The sequence below is a fragment of the Dendropsophus ebraccatus genome, chromosome 4 (genome assembly GCF_027789765.1).
Source record: "Dendropsophus ebraccatus isolate aDenEbr1 chromosome 4, aDenEbr1.pat, whole genome shotgun sequence".
Taxonomy (NCBI): Eukaryota; Metazoa; Chordata; class Amphibia; order Anura; family Hylidae; genus Dendropsophus; species Dendropsophus ebraccatus.
The window spans coordinates 109243434-109265026 of record NC_091457.1 but is presented as its reverse complement, the minus strand read 5'-3'; the positions used below and the strand labels follow the sequence as shown (position 1 = coordinate 109265026).

Below are 21593 nucleotides of genomic sequence, written 5' to 3'. Positions count from 1 at the left end.
CTGATGTTGCAGCAACACTGTGCAGCTATTGGGCATCACAAGCAGTTTTGGTTTAGCTGCACATGATAATCAGCCGCTTTAGCCACCTTCTGCTCCCTGGAAAATCCCTTTACGTGATATACAAAAATGTTACAGATTACCTAGGCCATAGGCGTAAATCTTGTGGCCCTTCAGCTGTTGCAGAACTACAATTCTTATCATGCCTAGACATTGTGACCTGTGAGCTAGAGTATCACAAGAAGCTGAGTTGTTAGAAACTACAGTAACCATTTAAGGTTATCGTTGAGTTGAGGCAAACCCTCTAGAGCTTCCTCTAGGAGAAGAAAAAAGGGTCATAGGCTTTATAAGGGGGAACTGGTTCCATTGTCTTAGTTAAGATTAAGAGCCCTATTCAAGCCAGCATTTCATTCTGCAGCATTGTAAAATGTGAGCATGTCTTCCAGTTGAAGTCGATAGGGGCAATGTATATCTCAGGCTTATCTCAAGAGATAGAATGTGACTAAAACATGGTTGGTGCAACGTACACAGTGTTGTTACCACAGATTCACTGCCAGTTCTGTATCAATGACCTTGCTAAATAATTTAGATTTATCTACATCTAAGGCTTTACCCACAGTTTCATATTATTTATGTGAATGTTCGTAAAATACAAATGGCGACAATTTATGTGGTGCGCAGATCATTAGTTGTCTATTATATGATCTATATCTCTGTTCCAGCCGGGGAGGGTCATGTGATCAGCCGGGTAAAGATGTCACTGATCAGATTAATGTGAGCAAAGAATGTAATTCATGAAGCAATAAGTAAACTGAATAAAACCCCCATCGACCCGTCATCTGTCACCAGCCAGCGCATAAATCCCTTGGCCCCATGGCAGAAGGCAAAGAGGGCTGACAGCGACCTGCCCGGAATGATTGACACACTGGCGAACCTGCGATTCTATGTTCTTATTAAATACATATGAGGAACATACATTATTTATATACAAAATATTGTGTATAATGATGTAGTGGCTGCGCCATCAAGGTCACAGATTCCGCCCGTGCTGGGGGTGGAGCCGCATGGATAAAAATCCACTTGTGACTTCTATAATAACCCAAATTTCCATGACGCCGTCCATCACTGCCGGCGCTGGTGATAGCTCAAGGAGTCGGTGCTCATTGTTTTCATGACATGTCAGATCACAGGAGCCAACACTATAGCAAGATGGAGGTGAATGTTGACAGCTGCAGGGGGGAGTAATATATGGTTATGAGTTTTATTTATGAAAAGTCAGCTTTTGCGGGGTAAAAAATAATAAGTCATAGCAAAGAGGCTGACTGACTGAACAGTTCTGTGTCCTTAGAAGCTAAGATACATCATAGGACAAGGAAATGCAATTCTGTAGCATCACATGATGGGGGATGTAGTGCTGTGTATTACACATGATAGGCTTAGATACAGCAGCAGACAGTATCATACATGAAAGGCTAGATACATAACAGGCAGCATCGCCTATGATACTGTTAGATATATAACATATGATAGGTTTACACAAGATGACAAGTCAGCAGAGAGCATCATACATGCTAGACCTAGATATAAAAAGGTTGGTATCACACAGTAAAAGCTTAGATACACCAGCTCAACAGGACTCTGCATTTATTTGATACATTATGCAAGCATATGTATTTGATACAACGTATTATAGTCATGTATTTTCTTCCTTAGATGAATGACGTTCTGCTTTACACGTATGCACAGAAGGATGGAAAATACAGGTTAAAAAATACGCTCTCCATCCCAGGAATGCGGGTATGTGGTCAGGTATCCATGTCCAAGTGAATGTGAAGCAGATTTTTAGCCTGTTTAGTTCTATCAGACACATTTATTGTTGCACAAACAGTATAAATGTCACACAAAACATACCCTGTAATAAAAGAAGACACACACACACACACACACACACAAAATTACAGTCATTACATTGAATGATAAATTCTCTCCATTGTGTATCAGATTTTGTGAATCAAGTTTTTATCCAGCGGCTAAGAACTTGTACAGACTTCATATTTTTGAAAGCCGAAGGTTTGTTAATATTTTACCCAGACTGAACAATTTTTGGGTCTTTCCTAAATTACTGCTATAATATCAAATTATTAACAATCTTAAAAGGTATTCTCCAAGCCAGACATCTTCACACATGTCTGTCAGTGTATATAAACCCATATACACATAATAGTATGTCCTGGACCTTGACTTTTCCATCTCATTTCAGTGACCTTGAATGTGCACTGTACATGGTAGATATCTAATGTCTTAATTTTTTCTCCCTGTAGGTGAGTCGACCAATTGTGGAGAACGCCCAACATGTCCTAAAGATTGAGTGCATGGAGTGCTGCCTCATGTTGTCAGCCAGGTATTACAAGTTAATGCAATAAGAGTGTACTTCGTAGAGGTATACACTAAATGGCGCTGCACTGCAGGTACCTGGCTACTGTGCTGCTATATAGATCTCGAGGGTTCCGTGTCCTCTATGGTGGTGTGAAAAAATGATAGCAAAAAATGGTGATCTAAAGCGCTGTAACTGGTACAAGGGTAATATATTACAGAACAATATATATATATGTGTCCTGTTATTCACCATGCTCTCCTTCTATGGTGATCTTGCTGTAGAGTCCATCTTGTAAAGTGTAGAAAGGAAAGTTCTTGCTATCAGGGTTGGGAGCGAGCCCCGGCCGGCGGCTCTGCTGCTACCTAACACCCGGCGCGGTGGAGTTAGTTCAAAGGAGTCCACGTTTGAGTGACGTCACTGTAGTGGATACAGAGGCCGATGTGTGGCAAAAAGACATCTAACGCGTCCGCGTTGTTTGCGGACCAATTTAATTTAAAAACGCAAACAGTTCCAGATCCGCATTTAGACCATGAGGGATAAGACTGTTAAGCCTAAAGATCCATTCCGTTTCTGCCCTTGACATCTGTTCAATAAAATTTCCACCTCTCCAATTCGGGACCAATATCTCTATACCTGCAAATTGTGCATTTTTAAATGATCCAGAGTGTTGCTTTACGAAGTGTTTAGACAGAGGGTGGCCCATAAATTTCCTTTCAATGTTGTATATGTGCTCTGTCATGCGTGTACTTAGTTGTCTCTTAGTTCTCCCTATATAAAATTTACCACATGGGCACTTAATATAATATATAACCCCCTTACTTTTGCATGTGATATGTTTCCTAATTTGAACTGTTCTATTATCTTCCTGGATCGAAGGAACCATGATCTGTTTGCCTGCTATTTTGCAGGGTTTACACCCTTTACAAGAGAAAAATCCATTTCTCTCTGCTAAAAATCCTTGTGTCTCTCTAATATTCTCCCGTCCTTTGTTTTGACGTTTTGTAGTGGGAGCCACTAGATTTCCTAAATTCTGCGCTTTTTTGAAGATAAAATTAGGTTTCTCGGACAGTTTCTCTCCTATTATTTTGTCATTTTTCAAAATATCCCAATGTTTTAGTACTATCTGTCTAAATCTATGACTTTCTTTGCTATATGTGGTGATAATAGGGTTTTTTATCCGTTCTTCCTTAATCTCTATGTTGTCTTCTGTATTTGTGTCTTTGTCTTTCAGGTATTCTTCTCTATTTAAAAATAGTTGTGCGTTAAAATGAAAGTGATACAATTCCCTAAAAAATTAATTTGTTCCTGTTTAAAACGTTCAGATTTTTCCAGAAAAAATTCCACGGCCTCTCTACCTTTATCATGTTGAATGATTGTATATAAAGAAGTGACATCTAAAGTGCATAATATAAAGTGCTCCTCCCATTCCACTTTCTCTAAAAGTTGTAAAATATGTTTAGTATCTTTTAAATAGGCTGGGAGGTTCTGAGTACAGGTTTGTAAAAATGTATCCACATAGCCTGATAAATTAGCTGTAAGGCTGTTTATTCCCGATATGATGGAACGTCCTGGGGGGGATTCTTGTGACTTGTGGATTTTAGGAATATGATAGGAATGTAGGGGGCAGCATTTAATATATAGTTCTTCTCTGTGATGGAAACTATCCCCTGATCCACACCTTTAGTAACTAATTCTATAAGTTCCTTCTTGTATACAGAAGTTGGGTCTTTCTTTAATTGTTCATATGTTTGATTGTCTCCCAACAATCTAAGAGACTCCTTATGGTAGTGTTCTCATTCCATAATTACTATGCTGCCCCCCTTGTCTGCCGGTCTAACGATTATTTTGTTTTTCTCTTGTAATGATTTATTTGCTTCTTGTTCACTCTTAGTTAGGTTGTTTCTCCCTCTTTTGTTTCCATTCTGCTAATCATTACTTATAGATAATTGTCTTATGTCTTTTATAACCATCTGTTCAAATGTAGTGATGGCCTCTGATGTTTCGTTTTGTGGATAAAATTTTGATTTATTTTTAAGTTGCGTATGAAGATACTCATTTTTAGTTGAAGGTGAACTGTTGGTTTTAGGATTTTTTATAAAGAATTTTTTTAACATTAAATTTCTCGTAAATTTTTTGATGCCTATGAATGCATCAAACTTATTGAGTCGTTTTGTAGGCGCAAATTTAAGACCTTTACGGAGTAAATTTTCTTCCCCCTTTTTTAATGTGTAGTTACTGAGGTTGTAAGTTTTCTGCTGTTGTTCTGTTGTATCTTGTTCTAATCTTGCTGTTGTCTTGTTTTTCTTTTTTCTTTGGGTGAGTTTCCCTCCCCTAATCCCTCTACTTCGTCTCTTTTTCCTATCCGCTAAAAAATAGGATAGGAAAAAGAGACGAAGTAGAGGGATTAGGGGAGGGAAACTCACCCAAAGAAAAAAGAAAAACAAGACAACAGCAAGATTAGAGCAAGATACAAAAGAACAACAGCAGAAAATGTACAACCTCAGTAACTACACATTAAAAAAGGGGAAGAAAATTTACTCCGTAAAGGTCTTAAATTTGCGCCTACAAAACGACTCAATAAGTTTGATGCATTCATAGGCATCAAAAAATTTACGAGAAATTTAATGTTAAAAAAATTCTTTATAAAAAATCCTAAAACCAACAGTTCACCTTCAACTAAAAATGAGTATCTTCATACGCAACTTAAAAATAAATCAAAATTTTATCCACAAAACGAAACATCAGAGGCCATCACTACATTTGAACAGATGGTTATAAAAGACATAAGACAATTATCTATAAGTAATGATAAGCAGAATGGAAACAAAAGAGGGAGAAACAACCTAACTAAGAGTGAACAAGAAGCAATTAAATCATTACAAGAGAAAAACAAAATAATCGTTAGACCGGCAGACAAGGGGGGCAGCATAGTAATTATGGAACGAGAACACTACCATAAGGAGTCTCTTAGAGTGTTGGGAGACAATCAAACATATGAACAAATAAAGAAAGACCCAACTTCTGTATACAAGAAGGAACTTATAGAATTAGTTACTAAAGGTGTGGATCAGGGGATAGTTTCCATCACAGAGAAGAACTATGTATTAAATGCTGCCCCCTACATTCCTATGTTCTATCATATTCCTAAAATCCACAAGTCACAAGAATCCCCCCCAGGACATCCCGTCATATCGGGAATAAACAGCCTTACAGCTAATTTATCAGGCTATGTGGATACATTTTTACAAACCTGTACTCAGAACCTCCCAGCCTATTTAAAAGATACTAAACATATTTTACAACTTTTAGAGAAAGTGGAATGGGAGGAGCACTTTATATTATGCACTTTAGATGTCACTTCTTTATATACACTCATTCAACATGATAAAGGTAGAGAGGCCGTGGAATTTTTTCTGGAAAAATCTGAACGTTTTAAACAGGAACAAATTAATTTTTTAGGGAATTGTATCACTTTCATTTTAACGCACAACTATTTTTAAATAGAGAAGAATACCTGAAAGACAAAGACACAAATACAGAAGACAACATAGAGATTAAGGAAGAACGGATAAAAAACCCTATTATCACCACATATAGCAAAGAAAGTCATAGATTTAGACAGATAGTACTAAAACATTGGGATATTTTGAAAAATGACAAAATAATAGGAGAGAAACTGTCCGAGAAACCTAATTTTATCTTCAAAAAAGCGCAGAATTTAGGAAATCTAGTGGCTCCCACTACAAAACATCAAAACAAAGGACTGGAGAATATTAGAGAGACACAAGGATTTTTAGCAGAGAGAAATGGATTTTTCCCTTGTAAAGGGTGTAAACCCTGCAAAATAGCAGGCAAACAGATCATGGTTCCTTCGATCCAGGAAGATAATAGAACAGTTCAAATTAGGAAACATATCACATGCAAAAGTAAGGGGGTTATATATTATATTAAGTGCCCATGTGGTAAATTTTATATAGGGAGAACTAAGAGACAACTAAGTACACGCATGACAGAGCACATATACAACATTGAAAGGAAATTTATGGGCCACCCTCTGTCTAAACACTTCGTAAAGCAACACTCTGGATCATTTAAAAATGCACAATTTGCAGGTATAGAGATAGTGGTCCCGAATTGGAGAGGTGGAAATTTTATTGAACAGATGTCAAGGGCAGAAACGGAATGGATCTTTAGGCTTAACAGTCTTATCCCTCATGGTCTAAATGCGGATCTGGAACTGTTTGCGTTTTAAAATTAAATTGGTCCGCAAACAACACATCATATTTTAAGCTTCTAACAAAAGAGTAGACACTTTAAGTATATGATAACTGCATTTCATACACTAGCAACTATGTTTTTTCACCCAGACAGTAAAAGACATAGGCAGCAATAGTGATATCGCAGCGCAGCACAAACGGCAGCGAACACCTATGAACACTACTTACTCCAACATGATTGCAAAAGGAAGAGGAATGATAGGTGGAGTAGTCCATATAAGGAGGAAGCATAGGAGCCTGTATCATCTCTGACGAGGGCGACCGCAAGTTCGCTGAAACGCGTTAGATGTCTTTTTGCCACACATCGGCCTCCGTATCCACTACAGTGACGTCACTCAAACGTGGACTCCTTTGAACTCACTCCACCGCGCCGGGTGTTAGGTAGCAGCAGAGCCTCCGGCCGGGGCTCGCTCCCAACTCTGATAGCAAGAACTTTCCTTTCTACACTTTACAAGATGGACTCTACAGCAAGATCACCATAGAAGGAGAGCATGGTGAATAACAGGACGCGTATATATATATATTGTTCTGTAATATATTACCCTCGTACCAGTTACAGCGCTTTAGATTACCATTTTTTGCTATCAGGTATTACAAGTTACTGGATAGAAAAAAAAAAACATTTTACAACTTTGTATTTAATTTATTATAATCCAGTTAAAACCCACTTGGTTGCTGTAGGAAACAGACAACAGCTCTAAACAACTCTGTTGTCAGTAATGTGACCGAACAAATGATCGGTAAACAGGTTATGTGCACACATTGTATTTTGAGACTCATTTTAGGGCTCATGTTACAGGCACAATATTGACCAAGATTTTTTAGTCTGCCTGAAGCTAAAACTGGTTGGTTTTGCCCATAGCAGCCAATCATAGCTTAGCTTCTATACCTTTTGGACTACAGCAAACCTTGAAGGAGAAGTCCATCATGGGGCAAAAAAATCACTATGGGCAGGGGGTGGAAGGAGAATAAAAAAGCCAAAATGGTTACCGCTCCCCCAGCCCGCACTGCGGCACATCACAGAGCTCCTAGACCCCTCTGTCTGTCATCTTCTCCCGGGTTCCGGGTATGTCACGTCCCTGGTTTAACATCACAGAGGGGTGGGGTTTAGTGTGCTCAGCTAATCAGTGACTGCAGCGTTGTCCTGCTCCAGTCACTGACTGGCTGAGTGGGCAAGAAGCCGGCAAGAAGCTAAGGAGACAGATGGCTGGGTCCAGGCGTGGGAGACAGCTCTGTGCGGGCATCGAGACACGTGAATATGACTCCTTTTTTACGTTCCCCCAATCCCAGCCCGAAATGATTTTTCGGCCTGATGCCAGACTTCTCCTTTAGGCTATGTTCACACTACGTATATTTGAGGCTGTATATTTGAGGCTGTATAGCAACCAAAACAAGGAGTGAATTGAAAACACAGAAAGGCTCTGTTCACATAATGTTGTAATTGAGTGGATGGCCGTCATTTAATGGCAAATATTTGTTGTTATTTTAAAACAACGGCTGTTGTATTGAAATAATGGAAGTTATTTACTGTTATGGCGGCCATCCACTCAATTTCAACATTATGTGAACGGATCCTTTCTGTGTTTTCAATCCACTCCTGGTTTTGGTTGCTATGAGGACCAAATACAGCCTCAAATATACAGTGTGAACCCAGCCTTAATATACAATTTTCAAAACAGCCATTTTTGAGTCGTAAACATGGGCAAAAAATGCCAAGAATGGACATTTTTAACAATAATTTGAAACAAGTCTCTTGCACTTACAATTTTATAAATGTTTAAATTGCAGTAAAATGACATAAGAGCTGACATTGAATTATATGAAAAAAAAAAAAACTGCTTTTTAGAAACAATTTTTAAGGGGTAAAATGTCCAATGACTATAATATGGAGTTAAAAGTTTAGTCCATGTAGAATGTAAAGTTATACAACTTTAAACGCGTATTCCGTCGAAACTAAATTTACATTTTTTTCATTGACTGGCAGCAGTTCTGCAGTCTTGGTGCTAATTTCACACCTATAATTCTTCTGTTCAGAAGCAATGATGTTACCGTTTATAATTAATAACATATTGTAATTTCAGCGCTATAAATGCGTCCCTCATTTGTAAGCATGAAGACATTTCTGGTGCCATTGCCTCTTATTTATGAATATTTCTTCAATAATGAGGGTTGTAGTTCCGCTCCAGGGCTTGTCGCTCATTAAGCTGCTGAGATTCTTCCTCTGGAACATTTCGTGTGTGATCCAGCCGCCCTGATCGCCATTACATTGGTGAAAAGGTGGAACCAATTTGCACATAACTCACCTTCGGTAGCTGGGGGACATGTGTTTGCCGCACGCATTGGCAGCTTACGATGTGCGATTATCACCCTGAGCTGTTAAATGATGCAGGGACGGCTGCGGACACCACGTATAGTGCTCTCTGCTAATTAAATTTATAAAATGGCTCTGAAGGTGATTGTTAAACCGCACCATATGTTTGTCCCCATGAAGCCACTGACAGATTACTACCCTGCTATCTTGGCTAGTGAAGATTTTTCCTTATAAAATTTAAAGAGTCCTTACAGACTGAAGCCACAGATACAGCATTGTCTAATGATATTTTATATAGCACATCCATCCTTTTATTCTGATTTTATCTGATATTACATTATATGACATAAATATAATACAGATAGATAAATAGGACATAGATAGCTATAATATAGATATAGGCCCACAAGAATAATTTGTCACCTTTAGGGAGGGTGACAGCACATTTCATCACATGTAGCAGTAAATGTATTATGTAACATTGGAGGTGACAGTATACAGTAGATGACACAGATTCTATCCCTGTATCCTATCACAGGGGATTGTCAATCAGCCTTCCTAGACTTCTCATCCGTCATAGGGAGTCTTTGGTTCTAAATCTGTAGGCTGGTTGGATAATGGCAGGGGCTCTTTGCTGTCTCACCATTCTGCGTTATTCTCCTTGGCAGCTCCTGCTCAGAGAGGGACGACTGGTTCAGTTGCATCAGCAGGACTGTTCAAGAGTATTACAAGGCGCCGACTGTGTCCGTCTATAACAATGTGGAGGTAAGCGACAGATCAGAGTCTAAGTGCAGGAAATGTGTGGACATAGAAGAAACAGGCAGGTTATGCTATAGAACTTTGTTTCTAGGCCTTATATCTTTCCTAAGACACCTGCCACACTTTATGAGCAGCAAAGACTTCATAATCTCTCTTCATTGCAGGTTCGGTTGCTTGTAGTTTATAATTATTGTATCTTTCCAGTACTGTCTGTACCATCATCCCTCCATGTACTGACTTCCTGCTGAGCTCATGTTTATTCCTAGCAGCCAATCTGAAAAAGCAGAGCTGCAGTTGGGAGCATTTAGGAGGAACAGAGCAGCCTGAGCCATTGATGAGACTATAATTAAAGTGCACCTGTACTTTCAAAAGATTTATTTTAAAACCATCATGCTTTAGTCACATTAACACTTCAGAGTGACGTAGCGAGTTGACTCCTCCTACAGCTATTGGTATTGCGCCCCTAGGAATTCTGTACAATTTAACAGCTATTTGTCATTTTATCCATTTTAAGGGTTAGGACTAGAGCGGGGCTGTTTGCCAGCCATACTGACATCTGGATTTCCTATCCCTTGTCAGTAGGGTTGGACTGCCCATCTGGCAAGTCGGGCAAATGCCAGATGGGCCGGTGTGCTAAGTTGGCTAGTCCATTAACAGCTTGATGGCTGGTTTTCCCCAGCACAGCATCCTCCCTGCACTTCACAACATAGTAAGACATTATTTATAGAAATTGTATAGTTTAGACAGCTGTCAGATTGGAGCCCTGTATCCAGCCATCCCCACATCTTTCATCTACTAGTTCCCAGCAGGCCCAAGGCAGGAGTGCAAATCAGAAGGACAATTTAGTGCAAAACCCAAGGGCCTAACCCAAGGAATGCAAACAGAGCTTAGTGATGGCCAGAAATCTTAGGTGCAGGGGTCCTGCCATCTGCAGCTTGTCTATTACAAGGTTCATCAGTCAACAACAACAAAAGCAGATGGGAATAGTAATGTGTGTGGTGTGTCCTGCTGACTGATATGTGTAGTGAGATGTGTAGTGAGATAGATTGTCGATAGTATATGTCCATTCTACTTTACATTTTTCAAAATTTCTAGGATGCCATCCCTTTCTTCTGGGTGCCTTGCTTAGTCTGGCCTCTCCCCATTGACCTGTCTGGCACGGGTGACCCCACCAGGAGTGTTACTCCCACCAGCTTAGCTCATTGGATCATCAAGGCACGCAAGCTCCCTCACCACGTCAAGGTGAAGGCACCATGAGGGAGCCCCTCCACCCTAACTCGATTACTCACCCCAACCCTTAATTTACCTGTCATTTGCTATAATGTGGACCCCCCCCCCATGCCCCTTGGAGCTCTTTGAAGCCCAGGCCCGCCCCAGCCCCCTAACGCGGACCCTCCCTGCACCCTTCCCAGCACAGGCCTGCCCCAACCCCCTAAAGCGAACCCCCTGGCGCCCTTTCCAGCCCAGGCCCACCACAGCCCACTAACGCAGACCCTCCCTGCTCCCTTCCCAGCCCAGGCCCGCCCCAGCCCCCTAAAGCAAACCCTCCTGGCACTCTTCCCAGCCCCGGCCCACCCCAGCCCACTAACAGGGACCCTCCTGGTGCCCTTCCCAGCCCAGGCCCGCCCCCTAAATCAGACCCTTCCGGCACCCTTTCCGTACCAGGCCAGCCCCAGCCCTAACGCCCAGTAAAGCGGACCCTCCTGGCACCCTTCCCAGCCCAGGCCCGCCCCCAACCCCCTAAAGCGGACACTACCAGCGCCCTTCCCATCCCAGGCCCGCCCCAATTCCCTAACGCAGACCCTCCTGTCACCCTTCCCACCCCAGCCCCCTAAAGCGGACCCTTCCGACGCCCTTCCCAGCCCAGTCCCGCCCCAACCCCCTAAAGCGGACACTACCAGCGCCCTTCCCATCCCAGGCTCGCCCCAGCCCCCTAAAGCAAACCCTCCTGGCACCCTTCCCAGCCCTGGCCCACCCCAGCCCACTAACACGGACCCTCCCGGCGCCCTTCCCATCCCAGGCCCGCCCCAGTCCCCTAACGTGGACCCTCCCATCACCCTTCCCAGCCCAGGCCCGCCCCAGTCCCCTAACGCGGACCTTCCCTTCGTCCTTCCCAGCCCAGGCCCGCCCAGCCCCTTAACATGACTCTCCTGTTTATCAAGCAGCCTTAGAGCAGGAATGTCCTTTGTTTACCATAGAAATCAATCACAACTCAGCTTTCATTTTATCAGAGCTCATGAAAACTTGAAAGCTGAGCTGTGGTTGGTTGCCATGGGCAACAGAGAACGCTCCTACTGGAAGACTGCTTGATAAATCTTCCCAATACTTCTAATATCCAGTCTGTATAGAGCAGCACAATCTGTCATTGAAGAGGCTGCAGACAACCCCATGTTACTCTATGGGCCAGATTAGAGAGCTATGTATGATCTGAATGGCGGCCATATATAACACTACAGGTTACTGGCTGCTGTGTCTTGGAGATGACAGTATCTCCTAACAGATGTCCATGGCCGCCATTACTAATGCCATCTGTGTCCTGTACAGATCAGTCATATAAATGTCAGCTAGTTACATGACCAGTCTCCCCCAATCTGTCCTCCTCTGCTGTGCTGTGTGCGGTGTATACCAGTAACACTTACCAGTAGATGTTGTGGGATGATGTACCGGGGAGCAGTGCCGTCCACCAGGCTTCTCTAAAATAACAAATAGGATGAAAAATGCCCCAAGTCCCCACAAGACTTGTTTACAGCTCCAATGATTGTGGCCGTTGGTCATAACATTCTGTGATTGGACAATAACTTTTTTCTTACTGCAGTAGCTTTATTAACAACCATTTTTAGGACTTTAGGAGTTCACATTGGAGTTTTTTGAAGAAACTGTGTCCATTAAGTTTTAGGTTACATTAACCCCTTAGCGACCCATGACGTACCTGGTACGTCATGGTGCCGCGGGGGTGTTCAGAGAGGGGTCCCACTGGGACCCCACTCTGAACGGCACCGCTCCCGACTGCAATCTGCAGCCGGGGAGCGCCTCTATTGGCATGCCGCGCCGGGTAATTAAGCACTTCAATGCAGCTGTCAAACCTGACAGCTGCATTGAAGTGCTTCATTCATAATCTCCCTGGTGTCTAGTGGGTCGGATCTCCCCCCGTGATGCGATCGTGGGGGGGGAGATCCGTTCTTCTGCCCGTGCCGGGGCTCAGCGTCACAATGATGATGATCTCGGCTCGGCAATAGATTGCTGTGATCTGCAGCAGGCCATAGCAATCTATCACCGATTACAATGATCTTTGCTGTGTATATACACAGCATTGATCTCTATGAGAGATCAGTGCTGTGTATATACAAGTCCCCCAGGGGGACTTACAGTTAATGTAAAAAAAAAAGTTAAAAAGTTTTTTTATTAATAAAAAGCCCCCTCCCCTAATAAAAGTCCATATCACCCCCCCCCTTTTCCCATTTTATAAATAAATAAATAAACAAATAAATAAATAAACATGTTTGGTATCGCCGCACACGTAATCGCCCGAACTATTAATTAATCACATTCCTGATCTCGCACGGTAAACAGCGTCAGCGCAAAAAAATTCCAAAGTGCAAAATTGCGCATTTTTGGTCGCATCAAATCCAGAAAAAAATTTAATTGATCAAAAAGTTGTATATGCGCAATCAAGGTACCGATAAAAAGTAAACATGATGGTGCAAAAAATGACACCTGACACAGCCCCATAAACCAAAGGATAAAAGCGTTATAAGTCTGGGAATAGAGCGATTTTAAGGAACATATATTTGTTAACAATGGTTTGAATTTTTTGCAAGCCACCAGATAAAAGAAAAGTTATACATGTTACATATCGTTTTAATCGTAACGACTTGAGGAACATGCATAACATATCAGTTTTACACCAGGGCAAATGGCGTAAAAAAAATACCATCCAAATAAAAGAAATACGTTTTTTTTTTCTCAATTTCACCACACATTGAATTTTTTTCTGGTTTCGCAGTGTACTTTATGCAAAAATTCAGCCTGTCATTGCAAAGTACAATTAGTGACACAAAAAATAAGGGCTCATGTGGGTTTCTAGGTGAAAAAATGCAAGTGCTATGGCCTTTTAAACATAAAGTGGAAAAAGCAAAAGCTCAAAAAAAAAAATTGGCATTGACCTTAAGGGGTTAAACTCCAACAGACAAGGCATATAAGATGGAATAAAAAAGGTAAAGTAGATTTAGAATAACTAAATGTCCCCATACAGGTTATAACTTTATCGACAGCACTTGCCACTCACAGTAAGTGTGGCCATCAGTTTAGGTATATGAGGCTCTCCCAACATCCACTGACAAATGCTGTTGGTAGAGATGGGGATTGGGCATGATGGAAAATCACTGCCTGACCCCTTTGTTCTCACAGAGATAAGGTGCAGTCAGAGGAGTCTGGCTGCACCCCCCCCCCCCCCCCCCCCCCCATCATACATAACACAGGAACATGACAAATGTTTCTGTGTATGGAAAGGACTGGGAGAAGTAACTGATGGCTGAAGGTTCAGCTGTCAGTTATTGAAGCTGTCAGTTATCGTCACCTTAAGACCACAGCTGGATGTTAGCTTTACACTGGCCATAGATAGAGGATGGACATTTGTACAGGATAATAGATAGAAGATGGACATTTGTACAGGATAATAGATAGAAGATGGACATTTGTACATTATAAGAGTGTTGCACATTCAGGCCTCTTAGAACATGGCCTATTTTCTTTCCTTTGTGCTTTACACTGCAGAACTGTTTGTTCTGGAGAGAATATGATAGTAACTTTGGTTATTGTTTTGTTGCACCTAAAGAGGGTGCCACCTTTCTTGACACACATAGGAGGACTGATGTGAACAGTAAATTTATTACACCAATATCAGAAGCCATCTTCAGTAGGGAGCGATGACCGATCCTCATTGCAGAATCTGAAAATCCTCCTAATCTGTGGGTTCACACAGCGTAACAGCCAGTCAGGAGATGCGTCTTCAGTTATTAACCTAATGCCGGGTGGAGAGAAATTTAGCAATTAACAGACATAATTTTAGGTTTAGAGCACTGCGGGCACAGCCGCCTGCTGAGATTTACATTTGTAGTGATATATAATAAAATACATCAGGTTCTTCTCCAGTCCCAGGCTTCAGATTATCCACTGTGATCAGGACTTATTATGTTGCTAAGATTAGAGAATGTGCGCTCTCAGTGGGCACTTTAGTGGTAACACACTGTTCATATATTATTCTCTTTCCAACACAGACTGTAACAATTATCTCTACCTGTCCTGGATCATTACTGGTGGTGGGAACAAAAGGCTTTTACATAGGATGTAGTGTTCCCCATACACGACCTAATGTGAGTAAGGGGTGAGGATCAGACATCACAGGGACAGATATTGAGCTGTTCTGCCATAGATAAGGGAAGGGGCTATCTTACATTGTAGCTAGTTGACAGGGGACATTTGTGCAGCTGATACAATGTGCTATACTTACTGCAGTGAGGCTGTGGACAGTATGTCTGGACCCATTGAAGTGTAGCATCCCAGCAGGTAAATGCAGAGCTCAGACTGAAATGCACATAAGAACCTGAATGTCCTTCTGATTCAAGTATTAGTATTAGTGTAATCCCAGCCTATATGCAGCAGTAAAATGTTTCTTTCTCGCCTCATCATCTTCTCCCTATGTGTGCAGCAATGCTGATCCTGTCTAACATCGCCACCTAGTGGCTGAGGGAGAATATTAACATCCTTTGATTTGGATCTTGGAAGAAAAAAAAGCTTCAGAAATAAACTGATACACCGAGACCAATTTACTATTCTCTGGCACAATTGCTAAAAAAAAAAAAAAAAAAAAGTTTTTATGCCGCAGTAAGCAAAGGTGCATGGCTTAAGATGCAACAGTTTGCACTAAAATTGTGTCAGAATTCTGGTAAAGAGTCTGTTTTGTTCTAGAGAATTTTGTCTACTTGCTCAGGGCACAGTTAAATAAATGGGGGGGAAAAACACTCTACCCTTATTTCTCTGCCACTGTGATCATGTTGATTTGTGTTGACTTCCTTTCTATATTATTTTTATTTTATTTTATTTATACAGATAGAAAGAAATCTCTCTTTCACACTGGTGGATTAGTGCAGACAGGGACCCTCATTGCTTATAATCGTCCTGTGTAGGGGCCAGCTATCAGCAAAAAACAAGAAATCTCTTGTCTCGCTGATCAGTGCTTTGGGACATGTAAAAAGGCTCTTAGATTACACTAAGATGCATCAGATTTATCAAACAGCCTGGGTCACTGTGATAAATCAAATGCATTCTTAGATGATCTAACTTAGGTTTACACTGTGTAAGAATTAGACAGTATTGGTACTTGTAACATTATGTTGTATATAGTGCAGGGCTTGAAGAAGCACAGAATGACATGGGGCTCAAATAGGTCCCTGTCACCTCCCACCCCATCAGGCAATGCGCTAGATATAACCCCAGTGTATTCCAGTCTTAGGCTATGTTCCCACACCATCTCTTTTGGCCATTTGATGGCTGCCTTTTAGGACGTCATTATAGAAATAATGGATATCATTACAAAGTAAAAGCCATTATTTGGATTATTTGTGGGAAGATAGGGTTAAAGCTGTGCTCCTATCCCATAAAGTGTCGGCATATTGCTGGGATATGCCATTCATTTATGATCAGTGGGGATCCCTTCACTGCAGCACAGCTCTGTTCAAGTCCTCTGGATAGCCAGGTGGCTGGGAGCACTGCGGTACAGGAAAAACAATGGAGGAGCCACAGTGCTGCAGCCTTGCCTTTGTCAGGATTGATGAGGGTCCAGTAGGCCATCACCTTATCAGACAGGAATACCCCTTTAAGATGAATTGCTGTATATTACTGCACTTTGTTATATTGTATTAGTGAAAGGCAGTAGAGGAAATTTTTTTTAAGCACATTTCACAACACCCCCCCCCCCCTAAACTGGAGCACATGCCATGGCCATGTGGCATAGATAGATAGATAGATAGATAGATAGATAGATAGATAGATAGATAGATAGATAGATAGATGTGTAATGGGTCTCTAATGATGGGCCACATCAGACAGTGTGTGTGCCACTGGAATAAATACTTTTTTTTCTTGTGTCATCTGGTTTTATGCTGTTTTACTAAATCCCCAGTATTGTTTTTCTGCTGTGTTCGGCTCCCAGAGGAAATAAATGATTAATACATTGTAACAAAATGTAACTGTAAAGATAGGTCAAGTTTTTTCAGCCTCAAAGCTTGAGCAGGAATGTTACTATTCACTAACAGCAAGCAGAGACCTTGACATCAGTAAGAAACTGTAACATGAAATATATTAGAAAGTTACAGTGATTTTGCTTCCCTTTCATCAGTTGGATGTCTCCTATCACTTTGGTGGAGCTAATACTGCAGCCCAGCTCTATGCTGTGAATGAGACCTGCCAGGAATCAGAAAAAAAACAACTTAATCTTGTTTTCTTCTCTTGCAGATGAGGGAACGATTAGGAATATTCCTGGGGGAGAGGCCGCCGAGTATAGCTCACATGTCTCACGTCATGATGTGTATGAACTGCGGCAGCGATTTCACATTGACCCTACGACGTCACCACTGCCATGCCTGTGGCAAGGTGAGAGCCCAGCAATCGATAACAATTATCTCACGTTGTACAAAGGTCACATTCAAAGACAATCAAGTATCTGTCTCCAGATATAGGAAAAAAATATCCTATACTAGATGATTGTTCTTGTGGGTCAAGAACCCAGGTGTTGAGCTGTTATTACAGTAAGATATCTGTTAGGTCCCAGAGCAATGATGAATTCTCACCTGGGATCATGGGAAAATAACATACAGGCAACTGGAGAAAAATTACTGTAACAACCCTAAACCACTATAGAGGGGCTACAGAGACATATATAGCACTACATAAAACTACATTATAACAACTCATATGCAAGTTACTCTTCAAGTGCCCACTCAAGGTTTCATTGACAGCCGAGTGTCCTTGGCGCCATCCTCCCCATCTAGGCTCGATTGACACTGGAGGCATCAGACACACTAGTGAATCCTAGACATTGCCACCTCTATTTACTTGAACACCCTGTATTTCATTGCCGGTGGCTAATAAAGTTGGATGCAGCCCTAAGGAGTCCTGGAAAACATTGAAACATCCTATGGCTACATAAATGTGGTATTGTTGCAATCACACTGACCTGCAGAATAAAGTTAAGATGTAATTTTCCTTGCATGATAAACTTAGAAATAATAAACGACATGACATAATAATAATTATGCCATGTCGTTTCCCAGTTTCACACCACAAATCATTGTTTCGGTGGTTTCAGAATAAATTACCGGATAATTGAATGTTGCCATTAAAGGGGTTGTCTGGGAAAAAAAATCATACTTAGCCATGCTGCCAGGGCTGTGGGGATTATGACAGTAAGGCTTTTATTATAAAGAACATGGATCAAAATGGATCCATTTTTTTTTTACGTACACAAAAATGTAGTTGACCTCATTTTTGGATCTGTTTTGATCCGTTTTTTTTTTTAATTTTTTTATTGGAAGTCAATGGAAAAACGGATAAAAAGGGATGCACACAAATTCATCCCTTTTTCTGCAAAGAAAAACGGATGAAAAAAAATGGATTGTGAAACTGTAGTGTGAACCCAGCCTAATCTATACTTACCTGTCCCACTCCCCAACTTTGCCAGTTCTCAGGCCGCTCACTCTGCACTGCTATCAGCGTTTTAAAAACATCTGATGACATGCTGCTCCCACCGACTGCTCAACATGGACTCTATGCTTAGGATACTGCTGGACTCATTGCACCAAAGGCTACAACATGATATAAAACACAACATTGTTCATACTGACAACAGGACCTGACCCACAAAAACATAAGTCCATATGCGGCCCTTTCGTCAGAAAAGTGAAAATGTTACGGAGGAAAAAAGCAGAAACCAAAACACAAAAATTGCAGCAGCATAAAGGGGTAAACTTTGCTTTGTATCATATTTGGGATAAGTGTATTTACTGTGAAGGAGAAAAGCTGGGTGACCGTCCTCTAAGTATGGGGATTCTATAATCCTGGTCAGGGATGGAGGAAGAGTCAAGGTCAAAAATTCACTTTCTTGCCCTAGATCAGTATTTAAGAACCAAAACTAAGGTAGTGTGGCTTGCCTGCAAGATATAGATACATATCAGACATAAGAAAGTTTTATATATATATATATATATATATATATATATATATATATATATATATATATATATATATTATTTCCTCCCCCCCCCCCTGACAATTACCATGAAAAATTAGGGAAGAAAAATGAGCACAGAAAGCTGTGGCATGCGACAGTCCTTGTCTGGGCATTCTGAAACACATCTTATCTCCATCCTCATCCTACAGTAGGCTCTTCCATTATCCGCCTGTGTATTCTCTGCGCTCCCACATCCTATCATTGCTGCCTGTGCCAGATAAGAATTGTATTATGTTTAAAATACTTAACTCTACAGAAAAGCTTCAGGGCCTTCTCCCTGTTTTGACAGATTGTTTGCCGCAGTTGCTCAAGAAACAAATATCCGCTTAAGTATCTGAAAGATCGTCCGTCTAAAGTCTGCAATGGATGCTATGCGGAGCTGCGCAAAAGAGGCAAGTTGTCTGTACCATATCACCACCTAGTGGCAAACTCTGGCTGCTGCACGTTATATCTGATAATCTACACTGTATACTTTAGGGAGATACATATATTTTTTTATTTGTTATTAGACTTGCAAGCAAACAGAGCATACAAACTCCATGGTCATTTTGCCTTGAAATAAACCCACCAGCTCCAGTACTGCAGTTGTTCTGTTTGCTGTAGTTTTGGTGGTTTAATTTGATGTTTTTGTATATATATTATAAGTCCTATCTTCTTTGTGTAATGTCTGACTGGTCCTTTACTTCAATAGAGCTTGCATCAGCCAACACAAATTCCTCCCCGCAGTTGCCGAGGTCCACCAGCAGCACTTTGACATCAATGTTCCACAGTTTTCACCCGTCGGCCTTCAAGAGACACAAGAAAGTACCGTCAGCTCTGATGGAGGTAGGGCCAAGGCTGCCTGACAAAAGGCAAGAAAAGAACGTGTGTTGTGATATCTCTGTTCATACTCTGACATCATGAAAATGGTGGATGTTAAATCCAGGCTTCCATGCAGTGCAGGTATAGACAGATAAAGACACTTCTGTCCTGAGAAAACTGAGCTGCTGGGAATTATGGTTCTTCCACCATATAACTGTCTGTCACACTGTACTGTGCTGCTAGAGAACTTTGTTTATTCCACTATACAAATTACTATCTGTGACCTCAACACAAGAAAAGTACATTCTTCTCCTAATATACTCTGTGCTGCTGGGGGAACCCTGCTCCCCACTGGGTAAGGCTAGGGATACATAGTGACTTTGGTTACATGATCATAGTGTCGCACTGGAGCATTGTAATTTTAGTAAATATTTTGGTCGCATGACTTACTGTTGTATGAGACATGTCAGCATGTAGCAGTAGCCAAAGGGTGCGTTTACACAGAAAGATTTATCTGACAGATTTTAGAAGCCAAAGCCAGGAATGGATTTGAAAAGAGGAAAAATCCCAGTCTTTCCTTTGTGACCTGATCCCTGTTATTAGTCTGTTCCTGGCTTTGGCTTCAAAGATCTGTCAGATAAATCTGTCTGTGTAAACGCACCATAATGCTCCATGATCTACCAGCTGTCTCTATTTCCGTTCTCCAATCATACCTCTGTTCTTATGACACACAGCCCTGTCCTTTCTACACTAGAAGAGATTGACCCATTCTCCTTCTGAACTACTTTGTTCTTCTGGGGACCCTGCTCCTTTAACATAAGGGAGGTTCTCATTCAGTTTTTCAAGCCAAAGCCAGAGGTGTATCCAGCAGGAATAAAAGTCCTTCCTTTATAGCCATCATATCCCAATTCCTTTTTGATCCACTTCTGACTTTGGTTCATAAACTAAATAAAAAACTGCCCCAAACAGCTGTGTGTGAAACCTCCCTTATACTCAAGAAAGTAACAGACCTCATATACTGTATGTAAAGCATGTGAATGTCGGATATAGTGGTAGTATAAGCATCCATAGATGGCTTGGCCCTGAATTCTGGCACATGGTATACAGAAAGGTTATTACACTAATGAGAAGCTCTCACTGAAACATAAATCACAGTTAAAGTATCATCATAAACTTGCAAAAATTTCATGGCAGCAATGTGTGCAGAAGATTCGATGTCCTCATAGATCTTCATTTTACAATGCTGTAAAATATGCTACTTACTAATAATGACTAATATGGCTTCTCTGCTAGTCACAGTACACAGACTCAATATATGGTACATTAAAAAATGTCACCTTAGAGCACAATATTCCACATATCAAATCTACATAAGTGGCATCACTATATACATTGCTTATCCTGTGTCACACATTGTATCATACTCCAGAGCTGAAGTCACTATTATGCTGGTAGAGCCACCGTGTATCCACCTTACATTATTCTTTATTGATCCAAAGTTAATACTACAGAGCTGCATTCTCTATTTTGCTTATCATTTAGTACTTACATTGTACTAACAGCAGGGCGCACATTAAGTACCCATACACATAAAGACTAATAGGCAGCCCTGACAATTTTGCACTCAACAGTTGGTCATGATGGATTTCAACTCTTTGTTTCCATAAGTGATAAACCACTGCAAGAGATGGCTAGCAGTGATGTTCTTACCCCATTGAGAATACATATTCTCTCTGCTGAACGGAGCATGCAGTCAGGTATTCTTCCCACAGCTGTTGATAAACC

General features: G+C 41.2%; 1 protein-coding gene and 1 long non-coding RNA gene across 5 annotated transcripts in view; one reads left to right on the top strand and one right to left on the bottom strand.

Moving 5' to 3' along the window:
• The window catches only part of FGD5 (FYVE, RhoGEF and PH domain containing 5), a 106767-nt gene that overhangs the window by 75187 nt on the left and 9987 nt on the right, over positions 1–21593 (top strand). For all 3 annotated transcript variants that reach the window (XM_069966684.1, XM_069966683.1, XM_069966685.1), the window contains 6 exons: positions 1711–1794; positions 2319–2398; positions 9631–9727; positions 17234–17371; positions 19297–19399; positions 19699–19832. In XM_069966684.1, coding sequence (XP_069822785.1) covers positions 1711–1794; positions 2319–2398; positions 9631–9727; positions 17234–17371; positions 19297–19399; positions 19699–19832 — 636 coding nt within the window. The remainder of the gene's footprint in view (positions 1–1710; positions 1795–2318; positions 2399–9630; positions 9728–17233; positions 17372–19296; positions 19400–19698; positions 19833–21593) is intronic.
• The window catches only part of LOC138788630 (uncharacterized), a 30117-nt gene continuing 28003 nt past the window's right edge, over positions 19480–21593 (bottom strand). Inside the window, exon 4 of one of the 2 annotated variants that reach the window (XR_011362627.1) lies at positions 19480–19848. This is a non-coding gene — a long non-coding RNA (uncharacterized lncRNA). The remainder of the gene's footprint in view (positions 19849–21593) is intronic. The other variant, XR_011362626.1, reaches the window with a different exon arrangement.